General features: G+C 49.1%; 1 protein-coding gene across 7 annotated transcripts in view; it reads right to left on the bottom strand.

The window, feature by feature from the left end:
• The window catches only part of LOC117365282 (WD repeat-containing protein 62-like), a 442332-nt gene that overhangs the window by 406830 nt on the left and 20030 nt on the right, over positions 1-15472 (bottom strand). For 6 of the 7 annotated variants that reach the window (XM_033955506.1, XM_033955511.1, XM_033955512.1 and 3 more), the window contains exons 3-5: positions 2537-2599; positions 2122-2179; positions 1862-2032 (exon numbers count right to left, since the gene is read on the bottom strand). In XM_033955506.1, the coding sequence (XP_033811397.1) occupies positions 1862-2032; positions 2122-2179; positions 2537-2599 (292 nt within the window). The remainder of the gene's footprint in view (positions 1-1861; positions 2033-2121; positions 2180-2536; positions 2600-15472) is intronic. The other variant, XM_033955509.1, reaches the window with a different exon arrangement.

Below are 15472 nucleotides of genomic sequence, written 5' to 3'. Positions count from 1 at the left end.
TCATGAAGGGGTAACTTTAAAAATTCTTTGAGAGGTTGGTCAAAGTCCAAAGCATCCAAGAATACTTTTGACTTTTTAGAATCAGACTCCAAGGGGAGAAAAAAGGTGTCTGACATCTCCCTCAGAAATTTAGTAAAGGAAGAGTGCTCTGGCTTACTAGCAGGATCCTGCACCGACGGGTCAGCCTCATCCGATGAAAAATTCTCCTCGGTACCGAGGGGATCGTCGGAGTCATCCCATAAATCAGGGTCACGTACCGATGGAAGACGGCCTTGAGATAGAGGAGTAGAGGACTCGGTATGCCTGGTTTTGCGTACCGATTTGCCTGAACGCATCAACACCGTATCCGGTGACTGTAAAGCGGTACGGGTGTCAGAGAGCGGTACCGGATCAGAGGCCGAGTGATCCGTACGTCGAAGAGACTTTGGTTCTGCCGATAAAATAGGCATAGACATGGAAGATGCAGATTTAAGCGGTGCCGATAACGTCGATGTTGACGATCAGTACCGTAGGCTCAGTGGGGACCGACACCGGAAGGTTCGGAGTTAGCAGAGCCGGGAGCAGGTGTTGTAATTGCTCCTTAAGCTGGACCTGAAGTATGGATGCAATACGCTCATCCAGAGACGGTCCCGATGGCACCGGTACCGCTTTTTTCTTGCTCGGTACCTGCGGTGCAGCTCGATGCTCAGGCGAAGTCGATGACGATGAAGAGGCAGTGACTTCTATGAGAGCGGAGCGTTTGCGGGGCCGGCGCACAATCTGCAGGACTTGGCTTACTGCTTGTTCGACTGGCGGGCCAAGAACAGTAGGGGATGACTCCTTAGCCGGCTTACCTACAGGGTGCGACACCGACAATATCTCTTGCGGTGTCAAAACCACCGGTGTCGACTTAGAGGAAGTTGCCGGAGTCGATGCCGGTGGAACTTCCATAGTGGCACCGAACAGAATCCGCTGTTGAATCTGGCGATTTTTCAAAGTTCTCTTTTGAAGAGAACTACAGCGGGTGCACGTTTCTGCCCTATGGTCCAGACCCAAACACTGAAGGCACCACTTGTGCGGGTCGGATAAAGAAATAGGGCGTGCACACCGCTGACACTTTTTAAAACCCGGTGAAGGGGGCATGAAGGGAAAAACGGCCGTAGCAAAATCGAACCCCGAGGCTTTGATGGTGCCAACAGGTCCCGCCGGGGCCGACCGAAAAAAGTCGAAAAAAATAGACTTTTTTTTTTTTTTTTAAAATTTTATCAAGAAAAGAAGAAAATAATAAAACGTGAAGAAATTCACGAGAAAAAAATGTTTTGAAGCATTTGAAAGACTTTGATACAATCTTTTTGTATCCTGACTTGAAGAGTGATCTTAATTGAAACAGTTGCAATGACTGGAAGGTAAACTCTGTATCAATCCTAGGAGGGTGTATTCCTTCCTTGTAGAGTTTCATATCTCTGAGCGACTTTAAACAATCCTTGATCACACTTCATAGACAGGTTACTATAACAAAGTGAGGTCAGTTCATATTTTTGACTGAAGCATTTTCTGACTTCCCCTAGTCTTTACTAGTATATCCCCGCTATTTCAGAAGGAAATATATTTGTCCTGGGATAATGGCAGGTCTATAACCCTTGCTCTATTGATAAGAGATGTTATAGTGAGACTCCTTGTTCAAAAGGAAAACTCATACACAAACTTCCCAACTTCCCAGAGAGAACATCATCCCATATATACTGGCACTTACCAACCTAATAACTCCAATATTTACATCTTTAGATCACTTAAGCATCGAGGTTCTACAGTAATTAATGAAAAATCACAATCATGAAATTATACTATCGGTATTATAAAAACAAGAACTGAATGACTATACCTTCCAGTCCCACACATTGACTGTCATATCGTGCTGGTGTCCCACGGACACAATGTATTTCATGTTGGGAGAGAAGGCCACACAAGCTACTCCATGTTTGTGGCCCTGCATTTCTGACAGCTGGCTCCCATCTGCCACATCCCAGACCCGTACTGCTGGCCTGTGCCCATTCTGCAAGACATCAAAAACAGTAAATCACCCATCTGCTTCAAGTGCCAAGGCTATACAATCATAACCATGATTCAGAAAAATGAATTTACCTCTCCACTAACAATAAGTGTGCCATCTGGTGAGAAGGATAACGTGCTGAGTGGTTTTCTATAAACAAAATATTAACAAACAAGATATGTGCCACACAATGAAAAAAAGTTCTCTAAAGTAATTTTTCTATATCACATTAGATGACAAGAATTAAACCAAAATTATTTGAGATCAAAAGAAAACTCTCCTGGTGGACGCACTTTTATACTTGCTTCAGACAAGAGTAGCTTATACTATATACTGTACAAACTGAAGCTCTCTCCTGAATTGACTGGAGTGGTAGGGTAAGAGGAAGATAGATATGTAAGAAGTTTAATAAAGTTGAATGTAGGAAGAACAGAAGTATCCACATCAGAGAATTACAAATAACAATTTCATAACATAACATCTGTGCACAAAGATATGTTACTGTACCTGGCAGTATTGAAGATGTGCTTCTGTTTATTCTTTTTGGGGCAATAAAGCACAATGACACACCTGAGAAAAAGACACATTAGTAGAGATAGAAATAGAGTGATTGCAGCTGCAGATATTGCTTAATATGGCTCCTAGTGCAATGAAAGATATCTCACAGTATACATCAAACTTGAGGCCCACCAAATCTCAGTTAATCTATCAGAAAAGGTTATTTCCAGCATTTATAGCTGAATAAGGAGTACACATGTGCCAGCTATATCACCAGGGATGAATGATCAAAAACATGCAAACACAATCAGAACCTTATTATTGTCATATTCTAAAAAGATGAATCTACAAAAATCTCCTAAAAGCTGGCTATTAAGCAAAGGATTCTTGGTGTTAATCCCACGTTCTGTGTGAAAGCACAGGACCTTCTATCTCAGTGTATCGCAAACTGTGTGCTGCAGCACACTAGTGTGCCTTCTGAGATTTTAAGTGTGCCACAGGGCAGGCAGAGAGGCTCCGTACCATTGCGTATGCTGGGACTGACTTTCACGGTCTGCCGGGATGTCTGCCTTCCTCGTCTTTTCTCTGCACCCCCGGACCAGCAGTGGCAGCTCTGTGTGTTTTTAACTGTGCCACACAGCTGCCGCTAGCAGTAGTTTCATCAGGCAGCCTCGGGGCCTTTGATAGGCCGGCCCACATCGCATCATCGAAGGCTGTCTGACGAAACCGCGGCTAAACTACTGCTAGCAGCAACTATGTGGTAAAATTAAAAGCACACAGTCAGCTTCAGCTAGGCTAGAGAGAGAAGCGGTACTGCTAGACAAGGGGGAGAGAGGAGGGAAGGGAGAAGCAGTACTGCTAGACAAGGGAGGGAGAGGAGGAAAGAGAGAAGCGGTACTGCTGGACAAGGGTGGAGAGGAGGAAAGGGAGAAGCGGTACTGCTGGACGGGGGGGAGGGAAGGGAGAAGCAGTACTGCTGGACTGGGGGGGAGGAGAGAAGGGAGAAGCGAAACTGCTGGACGGGGGGAGAGAAGGGAAAAGCGGAACTGCTGGACAGGGGGGGAGGAGGGAAGGGAGAAGGGGTAATGATGCATGGGAGAAAGGAGTACTGCTGAACGGGGTGAGGTAAAAGGAAGGGAGAAGAGGTGCTGCTGGACCTGGCAGAAAGGAAAGGTAATAACAACGATTGACTTGAAACTGGAGGTACTTCCTGGAAGCCGCATGAATCGGGATATGTGTGTAGACTTCTTTGAAGTCTAGGGAGCATAGCCAGTCATTCTGATTGAGGATAGGATAAAACACAGCAAGTGACAACATCCTGAATTTCTCTTTTACTAGAAATTTGTTGAGAGCTCTGAGATCCAGAATGGGTCTCAGTCCTCCGGTCTTCTTGGGTACTAAGAAGTAACGGGAGTAGAATTCCTGGCCCTGCTGATTGAGGGAAACTTCCTCGATGGCATTCAGCAGAAGAAGGGATTGCACCTCCTGCAGAAGAAGGGAGGACCGAGCAGGATCCAAAGCATACACTCTTGGAGGGTTGTCTGGTGGAAGAGTCTGGAAATTTAGAGTGTAACCCTGACAAATGATGTTGAGGACCCAAAGATCCGATGTTATGAGTTCCCAACGACTGATGAACAACTGAAAATGACCTCCGATGGGCTGAGGTAAAGGTTGAGAAGTGGTGAGACTGGCTATGCTCCGGAGAAACAGGTCAAAAAGGCGCTGTAAATTTAGGTGGTGCAGCTTGTTTTTCTGCTGTTGTTGATGTGGCTGTTGCCTTTGTCTGCGAGGTTGAGATTGAGGTGGCTACAGAGGCCTAACAGCAAAATGACGCTGATATGAAGACTGTGGTCTGAAAGGAAGAACAGGTGGAGGCTTTTTCTTATTTTTAACCAAAGTATCCCACCTAGTTTCGTGAGCTGATAATTTTTGGGTAGTGGAATATAAGGAATCTCCAAAAACTTCATCGCCCAAACAAGGAGCATTGGCCAGATGGTCCTGGTGGTTGACATCCAGCTCCGACACTCTAAACCTGGCTATGCGCCGCATAGCCATAGACATAGCTGCAGCTTGAGAAGTGAACTCAAAAGTGTCAAATATAGGGTACTAAAAATTTTCGCAGCTGCAGCAAACTAGAAATGTAATTTTGGAAAAGAAGTACCTTATGCTTAGGTAAATATTTCTGTAGTGTGGACACTTGCTTAACTAAGTGTTTAAGATAAAAAGAACAATGGAAAGCATAATTGCCAGACTGGTTGGCAAGCATGGCATTTTGAAATAAACGTTTACCAAAGCGGTCCATTGTCTTTCTTTCTCTGCCAGGAAGAACAGAAGCGTAAACATTGGTCCATGCAGATTTTTTAAGTGTGGACTCCACCAGGAAGGATTCATGCGGGAGCTGAGGCTTGTCAAAAGCCAGAATTGAAACCACCCTATAAAGGGAATCAAGCTTACGAGGAGCCCCAGGGATGGTCAAAGGAGTTTCAAGATTTTTATAAAAGGTCTCCCTTAGAATGTCGTGGAGAGGGAGCTTAAGAAACTCCTTAGGTGGCTGCTCATAATCTAATGCATCCAAAAATGCTTTAGATTTCTTTGAATCAGCCTCCAGAGGGATAGAAAGAGTCCAGTGTTCTCCCTAGAGCCTTTTAGCTGGCGCTCCGCCCGGCTGTCATCTCACCTGCAAATCCTGCTGCTGCTCAAGCATTTTTTTTAAAAACACCCTCTCACCAGTTTGGGGATTCCCCAGGCTGACTCAGCACAGCCTGAAGAGTCGCCAGAAGTTCAACATTTGACTTCCGCCTCAGTCTGACTTTCTTTCTACTGCAGAGTGGTGCACAGACGGTGTACTGTGGCTTTTAGCCCACAGCTGACTCCTTACATGTAGGCCACTTGCCAGCTATACTGGCGCTTCTGCACTTTCAGCGTGCAGGCCACCACACCATTGCGCTCATCGGCAGGGCCACCGCACGCATCGGAGACCCCAGCGGAGAGATAGGCGTATGTGAGCCACTTTCACTTGAGCAACTGGTGCAGATTGTGCGGAGTCTGCGTGAGAGATTGCAGCGTGTGTGCGCCAACGGAGAGCTTTTGTGTGGGGGAAAGACGAATGGCAGCCTGAGTATCCTGAACAACTCTGCCTAGTATGAGGAACATAGAGCCGTGGAGTTTCTGGCCTCGGCAGGTCGCCATTTTCGCATGAGCACGCTGCTGAGCCGGCATAGTGTGCAGTCTCGCCTACAGAGCCCCGAGGGCATAAGCTTAAGGTGGGAGATAGGGAAGTGAGGAGGGAAGCTTACAACTAGCTGCTCTTGCTTGCTTCGGGCCTTTCTCACTGCCGGGTCCTGCCTACTTTCTGTTTCCGCGAAGGCAGGACCCGGCAGCCAGGAAGGCCCGAAGCAAGCAACAACAGCTAGTTGTAAGCTTCCCTCCTCACTTCCCTATCTCCTGCCTTAGCCTGTAGCGAATTGTGAATGCTGTACTGCAGGGGGAGAAAAATGCTGCTGCTTGCACTGCGTGGGGGGAAAGAAATGCTGCACTGTGGCCAATTGGAGGGGGGGAAGAGAGGAAATGCTGCTGCTGGCACTGCGGGGGGAAGAAATGCTGCACTATGGCCAATTGGAGGGGGGGGAAGAGAGGAAATGCTGCTGCTGGCACTGCAGAGGAGTGGGGAAAGAAATGCTGCACTGTGGCAAATTGGAGGGAGTGGGGAGAAAAATGCTGCTGCTGTACCCAATATGGGGGGAAGAGAAATGTTGGTCCTGCTGCACCCAATTGGGAAGGGGGAATAAATACTGCTGCTGCACCCAACTGGGGGGGAGAGAGGGAAGGAGGGAGAAGGAAGACCAGGGAAGAGAGAGGAGAGGAAAGAGAGATGCCAAGACCATGGGAGGGAAAGGAAACCACAGTTACTTACCATAACAGGTGTTATCCAGGGACAGCAGGCAGCTATTCTCACATAGGGGTGATGTCATCAGCGGAGCTCGGATGTGGAAGCTCGCAAGCAGACTTGCTTGAAGAAGCTAGAAGTTTTGAGTCGACCGCACCGCGCATGCGCGAGTGCCTTCCCGCTCAGCGTAGGGCGCGTCTCCTCAGTTAGATAGCAAGCAGAGAAGCCAACCAGGGGAGGTGGGTGGGTTGTGAGAATAGCTGCATGCTGTCCCTGGATAACAACTGTTACGGTAAGTAACATTGCTTTATCCCAGGACAAGCAGGCAGGTATTCTCACTAATGGGTGACCTCCAAGCTAACCATAGTGGGATGGTGGGAGAGTTGGCGCTTAGGAGAATAAATTTTGTAATACTGTTTGGCCAAACTGTCCATCCCGTCTGGAGAAGGTATCCAGGCAATAGTGAGAAGTGAAGGTATGAACCGAGGACCAAGTGGCAGCTTTACAAATCTCCTTAATCGGTGTCAATCTGAGGAATGCTACAGAAGCTGCCATAGCTCTGACCTTATGGGCTGTGATTTTTTTGTCAAGGGGCAATCCAGCCTGGGCATAGCAGAATGAGATGCAAGCCGCCATCCAGTTGGAGATGGTGTGCTTGGAAACGGGGCGTCCCAACTTGTTCGGGTCGAAGGAGATGAAAAGTTGAGGAGCAGTTCTGTGAGGTTCGGTGCGTTCTAAGTAGAAAGCCAAAGCACGCTTACAGTCCAGAGTATGAAAAGCGGATTCTCCAGAGTGAGAGTGTGGCTTCGGGAAGAATACTTGCAGAACGATGGATTGGTTAAGATGGAATTCTGGGACAACTTTCGGGAGAAATTTCGGATGGGTGCGGAGAACCACCTTGTCATGATGGAAGACTGTAAAAGGTGGGTCCGCGACCAGGGCTTGGAGCTCACTGACTCGTTGAGCAGAAGTGAGGCCAATGAGAAAAAACACCTTGCAAGTGAGATACTTCAGGTGGGCCTTGTGAAGAGGTTCAAATGGGGCTTTCATAAGCTGTGAAAGAACAACATTGAGGTCCCAAACCACTGGAGGCAGTTTGAGGGGAGGGTTGACATGGCAAAGTCCTTTCATGAATCTGGAAACCACAGGATGGGCGAAGAGGGGTTTCCCTTGAAGAGGCTGATGGAAAGCAGCAATTGCACTGAGGTTGACTCGTATGGATGACGATTTGAGGCCGGACTGAGACAGGTGTAAAAGGTAGTCCAGAACTGAAGGCAATGAGGAATGTTAAGGCTCCTAGCACTGAGAAACACACCAGAGAATCTAGTCCATTTTTGGTGGTAGCATTGTCTGGTAATAGGCTTCCTTGAAGCTTCCAAGACATCCCTCACAGGTTGGGAAAACAGCAGAGGGGTTACGTTGAGAGGAACCAAGCTGTCAGGTGTAGAGACTGCAGGTTGGGGTGAAGGAGAGATCCCTGATGCTGCGTAAGCAGAGATGGAAAAACTGGTAGAGGGCATGGCTCCCTGCTGTTGAGTTGAAGTAGAAGGGAGTACCAAGGTTGTCTGGGCCACCGTGGAATGATCAGGATCATGGTGGCCTGGTCTGACTTCAGTTTGACCAGAGTCTTTTGAATGAGAGGAAATGGAGGAAATGCATAGAGAAAGCGATTCGTCCAGTCCAGAAGAAAAGCATCTGCCTCGAGGCGATGAGGAGTGTAGATCCTGGAACAGAAGTGAAGCAGTTTGAAGTTGTGGGGGGCTGCAAAGAGGTCTATCTGAGGCGTTCCCCACAGGGAGAAGATGTGATGAAGGGGCGTGGAGTTGAGGTTCCACTCGTGGGGTTGTAGGAGACGGCTCAAGTTGTCTGCTAAGGCATTGTCCGCCCCCTGAATGTAGACCGCCCTGAGGAAGGTGTTGTTGCGAGTCGCCCAATCCCACACTTTCAGAGCTTCCTGGCAGAGGGAGGCCGATCCCGTTCCTCCCTGCTTGTTCACATAGTACATGGCAACTTGGTTGTCTGTGCGAATGAAGACAACCTGGTCGCGAAGGTGTTGGAAGGTCTGGAGAGCATTGAAGATCGCCCTGAGTTCCAGGAGATTAATGTGGCACTGGCGAACCGTGCTGGTCCAGTGACCCTGGGTGCGGAGGCCGTCCAGATGAGCCCCCCAAGCATAAGTCGACGAGTTGGTCGTGAGGACTTTCTGATGGTGGGGGGTTTGAAACAACAAGCCTCTGGAGAGATTGGAGGATAGTATCCACCAGCGAAGAGACTGTTGCAGAGCAGGAGTGACCTGGAAGTGTTGAGTCAGAGGGTCAGACGTCTGGGACCACTGAGACGTCAAGGTCCACTGAGGCGTCCTGAGGTGAAGTCTGGCAAACGGCGTCACATGTACTGTAGAGGCCATGTGGCCTAGCAGGACTATCATCTGTCTTGCTGAAATGGAAGGGCGAGAGGACACTGAATGGCAGAGGTGAAGAAGAACCTCCATGCGTGGGGGAGGGAGGAACGCTCGGAGTTGGGTAGTATCCAGGATCGCCCCGATCCTGTAAATGGGATTTTGGGAAGTTTATCTCGAATCCCAGATGTTGTAATAACCAAATTGTCTTCTGGGTCGCGAGGGCGACTCCCTGAGATGTGGAATCCTTGATGAGCCAATCGTCCAGGTAAGGGAACACCTGGAGGCCGTGGGTCCAGAGTGCTGCAGCTACCACTACCAGGCACTTGGTGAAGACTCTGGGGGACGAGGCCAGGCCGAAGGGAAGCACTCGGTATTGAAGATGGAGATGTCCCACCCGGAATCTGAGAAATTGGCGTGAGGCCGGATGAATAGGGATGCGAGTGTAGGCCTCCTTCAGATCCAGAGAGCATAACCAGTCGTTCTGCTCGATGATGGGATACAGGGATGCCAAGGTCAACATGCAAAACTTTTCTTTGACCAGAAACTTGTTGAGCACCCTGAGGTCCAAAATGGGTCGCAGACCGCCCGTCTTCTTCGGAACAAGACACAGACCACCCTTGTTCTGTTGGTCCCGAGGGACCGGTTCGACAGCGCCTAGCTGCAGCAAGGCCTGGGCTTCCCGAAGAAGAAGGGTGGTCTGTGTTAAGTTGGAAGGATACTCTCTTGGAGGATGTTCCGGAGGAACCTGGTGGAATTGAAGGGAGTATCCCTCCTTGACGATGGAGAGAACCCAGAGGTCGGTGGAGATGGTCGTCCATTGATGGAAAAAAATGGTGGAGGCGACCTCCTATAGGTGGGGTTGTTGAAACAGGTAGAGCGACAGAGGTTATGCTCTCTTTGAGATAGTCAAAAGGGCTGGGGAGCCTTAGGAACAGCAGGTGGTTGAGGCTTTTGCTGATGTTTCTGAGGATTCTGCCTCTTCACAGGCTGTTGGATGGGGGGAGCCTGTTTCGGGGGGGTAGCGCCGCTGGTAGATCAGCGGCGGACGTGATTGACGAGGAGGAGCAGGCCTGGGCTTCGGACGCAGGATGGTCTGGAATGACTTCTCATGGTCCAAGAGCTTCTTCGGAGCCAGCGCATGGAACACTGGCAAGCCTGTCCTGGAGGTTGGGGTCCATGTCGATTGTCCTCAGCCACGCCAGCCGGCGCATCGCCACCGAACATGCTGTGGCCCGAGCCGCGAGCTCTAAGGCATCGTAGGAGGACTGTATAAGCTGCACCCGAAGCTGGGATAACGAGGCCAGCGCCTCCTGGTACTCGAATTGTGCCCTGGGATCTATGTAAGGCGTGTGAAGTGGAAGTTATAATTTAGGATTCTCAAGGCCATCATGGAGTTCTGGTAAACTCTCCTGCCGAATCGGTCCATGGTCTTTCCCTCTCTACTAGGTGGGACGGAGGTGTAGACCTGGAACGGGTGGGACCGCTTCAGTGAGGACTCCACTAGCAGGGATTGGTGGGAGAGCTGGGATCCGTCGAACCCCTTCCGATGAACAGTGCGGTATCTGGTGTCCAACTTACCTTGCACTGCGGGGCTCGAATAAGGTGTCTCGAGGCACCGTGCGAAGGTCTGGTCCAGTAGCATGTGTAAGGGAAGCTTTAGGGACTCCGCCGGTGGTTGAGGGAGGCGCATAGTCTCCATGTATTCTTTCGAGAATTTGGACCCCGTATCTAGGGGGGATGTCCATGTCATCAGCCATCTGTCGAAGGAACGAGGAGAAGGACAGTTGGTCGGCTGTTGCAGGGCCTCAAGACGGGCTCGAAGAGGTCGAGGCCTCCGGATCCATTGGGGATAGGGATCGAGACGGTGAGAGAGATCCCACTGTGTCCTCGAGCTCCGGCATTGGTCAAGGAGTAGTGGTCGGTGGTGAATACTCCAGGTATGCTTGCTTCCAATGAGGCGAGGTCTGCCTGGACGAGTGCCTCGGTGTCAAGAGGTCGACCTCGTTGGGCGAGGCGAGTAGGTCTTCGCTGAGGCCCCCTGGTAGTGGATGGGGCTGGAAGCGGTTGATCGAAGTAGGGGTGGTTGCCGTAAAGGCTCGAACCCCGTCTGGGTGATCGGTTCCAATGGAGGCATTCGCCAAGACTCTGCTCCTTGCATCGAGTGAATCGGCTCCAATGGAGGCACTCGCAAAGACTCTGCTCCTTGCATCGAGTGTATTGGTTCCAATGGAGGCATGGGCAAAGACTCTGCTCCTTGCGATGCATGCATTGTTGCCAGTCCAGATACTTGCAGAGACTCTGCTCCCTGTTGAGAGTGTGTTCCCCGCTGAGGCACTGGAGGGGGCTCGACCTCGCGGGAGGCCTCCATATGCCCAGGCTGGATTTTGGAAAGAAGATGAGGCCCCATCGTGGTGAAGAGCTCGATGAATTGCTTCTGTAGCATGGTCTGGAACGAGACCGGCAAGGATGGATCCGCATCTGAAATGGGACCACCTGCGCGGGCCTCGCGTTCCCTCGGAGCAGTGTGTGAGTGCTTGGACTTGGCCTTGGGCACTTTTAACACTACTGGGGGAATGGGCTGCTGGGCTACCTGACCTGAGGTTGAGGAAGGCGTCGCAGCAGGCGCCGGAGTCTAAGCCGGGACAAACGAGGCGGGTTTGATGAGACTCGGCGGCGCAGAGGTGGTAGGCTGTGGAGTTGTGGATGATGTCGAAGGCGAAGGTCCTTTCGTGGTCGATGGCTCCGTCGAGGACTCCATGAACAGTGATTCCCACAAATCGTAACGGCGCTTGAAGGCACGTGCGGTGAGTGTGGAGCAAGGCCGGCACGATTTCGGGAGATGATCAGGCCCGAGACACCGAATACAGCGTCGATGAGGGTCCGTTAGTGAAATCGCGCGCTGGCACTTGGCACACTTTTTAAAACCGGTGATAGGCCGGGACATAGGCCAAAAAAGCTCCGCTGCAAGATCGAAGCCGCGGGGCTGCGGCCACTTGGCCTGCCCGGTCAAACGGAACTAAGAAATTTTTTTTTTTTTTTTAGAACAATAAAACACGACGAAAATCAGCGATTAAGATCAAATTAAACCAAAACCACGGACTTAGAAGGCACAAGGGAAGAAAACTTTGCGCAGAGAGTCGAAGACGGACTTCTCGGCTCCGCAGAAAAGTAAGAACTGAGGAGACACGCCCTGGTCTGGGCGGGAAGGCACTCGCACATGCGCAGTGCGGGCAACTCGAAACTTCGAGTTTTTCTTCAAAGAAGCATCCGCATCGGGGCTCCGTTGGATCACGTCACCCATTAGTGAGAATACCTGCCTGTTTGTCCTGGGATAAAATGTGTTACATTTGGTGGTATAATTTTTCTTTTCTTTGAACCCAAGCAATTGTTGGACTTTATTGTGACTAAAGAACATGGTAGAGTAATAATTGGATCAATAACTTTCCCAAAAGTAAACTGGCTACTGGTTTATTACCTTCTATATCGTCCAACTCAGAAAAAAATCTGGGTGTTATTGTAGACAACACGCTGAAACCTTCCGCCCAATGTGCGACAGGGCCAAATAAACACACAATATGCTAGGAATTATTAGAAAAGGGATGGTAAACAAGACTAAGAATGTTAAAATGTCTCTGTATAACTCCATGGTGCGACCTCACCTTGAGTACTGCGTTAAATTCTGTCTGTCTTGTCTTAAAAAAGAGGTGGTAGAGACAGAGATTGTGTGTGAATTCAAAAGGGCCTGCGATAGGTACGTGGGATCTCTCTGAGAGAGAAAGAGATAATGGTTACTGTAGATGGGCAGACTAGATGGGCCATTTGGCCTTTATCTGCCATCATTTTTCAAGAACTAGAAAAGGTTCAAAGAAGAGCAACCAAGATTATAAAGGGGATGAAACTCCTCTCATATGAGGAAAGTCTAAAGAAGTTAGGGCTCTTCAGCTTGGAAAAGAGACAGCTGAGGAGAGATATGAGTAAAGTCTACAAAATTGTGAGTGGGCTAGAACAGATACAAGTGGATCAATTTTTTACTCCTACAAAGACTAGGGGACACTCAAAGTTACAGGGAAATACTTTTAAAAAACAAATAGGAGGAAGGAAAAATTATGTTCTTACCTGTTAATTTTCTTTCCCTTAGACGCAGCAGATGAATCCAGAGACCAATGGGATAGCTCACATCTACCAGCAGGCGGAGATAGAGAAACTGATTAACAGGTGGTCCTATTGGCTGGCACTCCTCCTGTTTATCTAGTATAGCTCCTTGCCCAAGCATCCGTAACCATCAATAGGCATAGCATGTAAAAAACTTCTTTCCCATAACAAATCTCAAAATGCAATAATACAGAAAACAACCTGCCATAATAACAAACTGCGAAAGTTGCAAAAGAAAAAACCAAGAGACAATATCCAGAAAGGGTGGGGCTCTGGATTCATCTGCTGCGTCTAAGGGAAAGAAAATTAACAGGTAAGAACATAATTTTTCCTTCCCTAGCAACAGCAGCAGATGAATCCAGAGACCAATGGGATGTAGCAAAGCAATCCTCAATCTGGGTGGGAAGCAAACGCCGCCTCCGCAACAACCGAAGCACAAAACGCCCCTACCGCATGCACCCCCACATCCAAGCAGAAATGCGGAGAGAAAGCACTCTCGGAAGACCAATTAGCCGCGAGACAAATCTCCTCCAAGGAAAAAACCTCTGGGCCGAGCCTAAGAAGTAGCCATCGCTCCGGCGGAATGGTCATAAAGTTCTTTCGCCAACCGCTTCCCTGCCAGCAAGAAAGCATAAAGAATGTCCTCCTGGACCCATTGAGCGATGGAGGCTTCAGACGCCGCCATACGTTTGAGGCGTCCCTTGAAGAATACCAAAAGGAGATATAAACAACTAAAAGTCGTTAGAAACCGAGCTCGCGGAGAACGCTACGTACGTATCAAAAAATGCAGTGAATAAAAGCACTGCTCCCAATTTCTTCTCCCAGGAAGAAGGAAGGAAAAGCGAGCATGACATAAAAGAAATGATGACACCCCCCTAGAAAGAAATAGTGGTACCATCCGAACTGATACCCCATATTTCGGAAATCAGAAATAGGAATCCCCGTTAAACAAGGCCTGCAACATAGAAAACTGCAGAGCTGAAGCCATGGCCACAAGAAACCCCATGTTCAACGGCACAGCCCTTTAGAGTCCCAAAAGACAAGGATGAAATGAAGCCTTTCGGTAAACTGAGAAGAAGTACGTGAAGATTGTACTCCAAACCGGGCTTTCTAAGAGGCGCATGAATATACCGCACTCTGTTTAGGAACTGAACTACATAAAGCTGAGAAGTAAGCGAAGAGCAATATACCTAGCCCTTGTAACAAGCCAAGAATGGCACTAGAAGCTGAAGCGAATTGAAAGCTAAGCCCTCGGCAATACACTTGTGCCAAAAAGGAACTCTGGAGTGTTTCAAACGATAAGAAGCACCCAAGAAAGGAAAAACCTCCAAAAGGAAGCAGAAGCCACAGGAGAAGACGTCTGTAGCACCTGGATAAGAGAAGAAACAACCTGCTTCGCATAACCCTTACACGTCAACCAAGATTTTTCAAAAAACTAGGTCGTAATACTAAAGTAGTACAAATATCCATGTTGATCGGACCCTAGGCGAGCAAAGCCGGAAATACCAGGAAACTTCTTAGTCCGGCTGTCGAAAGACTCATCAAATCCGCATAGTAAGGATGGCGCCAGAGATTCTACAAATACTGTGCCCGGAAAGCGAGCTCGAGATGGCAAATCCAAGCCATCATCAGCCAGCGGAAAACACTGAAAAAAGAGAAGGCAGAGGCGAGAAAGGAACCATGCAGCTACCCCCTCTAACTCCCACTTCCTGGGCCCGCCGAAGAAGCTAGGAAGCTTAGAATTGAGAGACGAGGCCATGAGGTCTAGGTCAAGGAGATCTCACGTCCATAAAAAGAGCTAGAACGCCTGAGCCACAAATCTCAATATCCAGGATGCAGAAGATTACACTATTACTAACATGCACACTTTCCACAGCGTACACAGCGCTGTACACTGTAACATATAAGAAATGGGCCATGCTCAGATTCCGCGGAGAGAAAGTCTATCCAAACTCTTATCCAGATCCATAAAAGGATCTGCCAACAGAAGACGAAGATGAGAGTCCACCCATTGAAGCAGACCAACTACACCTGCCAACTGAGTACAACACCTACTGCCCAAGCTGTAGAGAAATACCCCCATCATAATACTGACCAAAAGGACCCTCAGCGGCAATCCGGAAGAATGATCTGAAGCTCCAGAAAGGTAGCCTGACCCTGCTCAAGAGTAGAAGAATGAACAAGTACTGAGTCGCCTCTGAAGACCAGACTCCTGAAGCTGAGGATGGAAGCCACCGAGCTCCCTAACCCGACAGCCCGGGATGGTCGGTAGTCCAGCAAAGAACGAGGCATGCCTTGAAAAGAGAAATCTCGCTGAGCCACCAAATCATACAAAGCGATGCAGGAGGAGCATACCAAATAATTGGAGCCCTGAGATACCGGGAACCACCGGAACAAAAGCGACTGCTGTAGCGTAAGAAGGGGAAAGCAAGCCGAAGTTCCCAGTGGAGTCAGCAATATGGATCACAGACTCTGTACAGAATCCCATACTCTTGGTCATGGTAAG

This window comes from Geotrypetes seraphini, chromosome 8 (genome assembly GCF_902459505.1).
Source record: "Geotrypetes seraphini chromosome 8, aGeoSer1.1, whole genome shotgun sequence".
NCBI classification, from domain to species: domain Eukaryota; kingdom Metazoa; phylum Chordata; class Amphibia; order Gymnophiona; family Dermophiidae; genus Geotrypetes; species Geotrypetes seraphini.
This window is presented reverse-complemented; position numbering and strand designations above follow the sequence as displayed.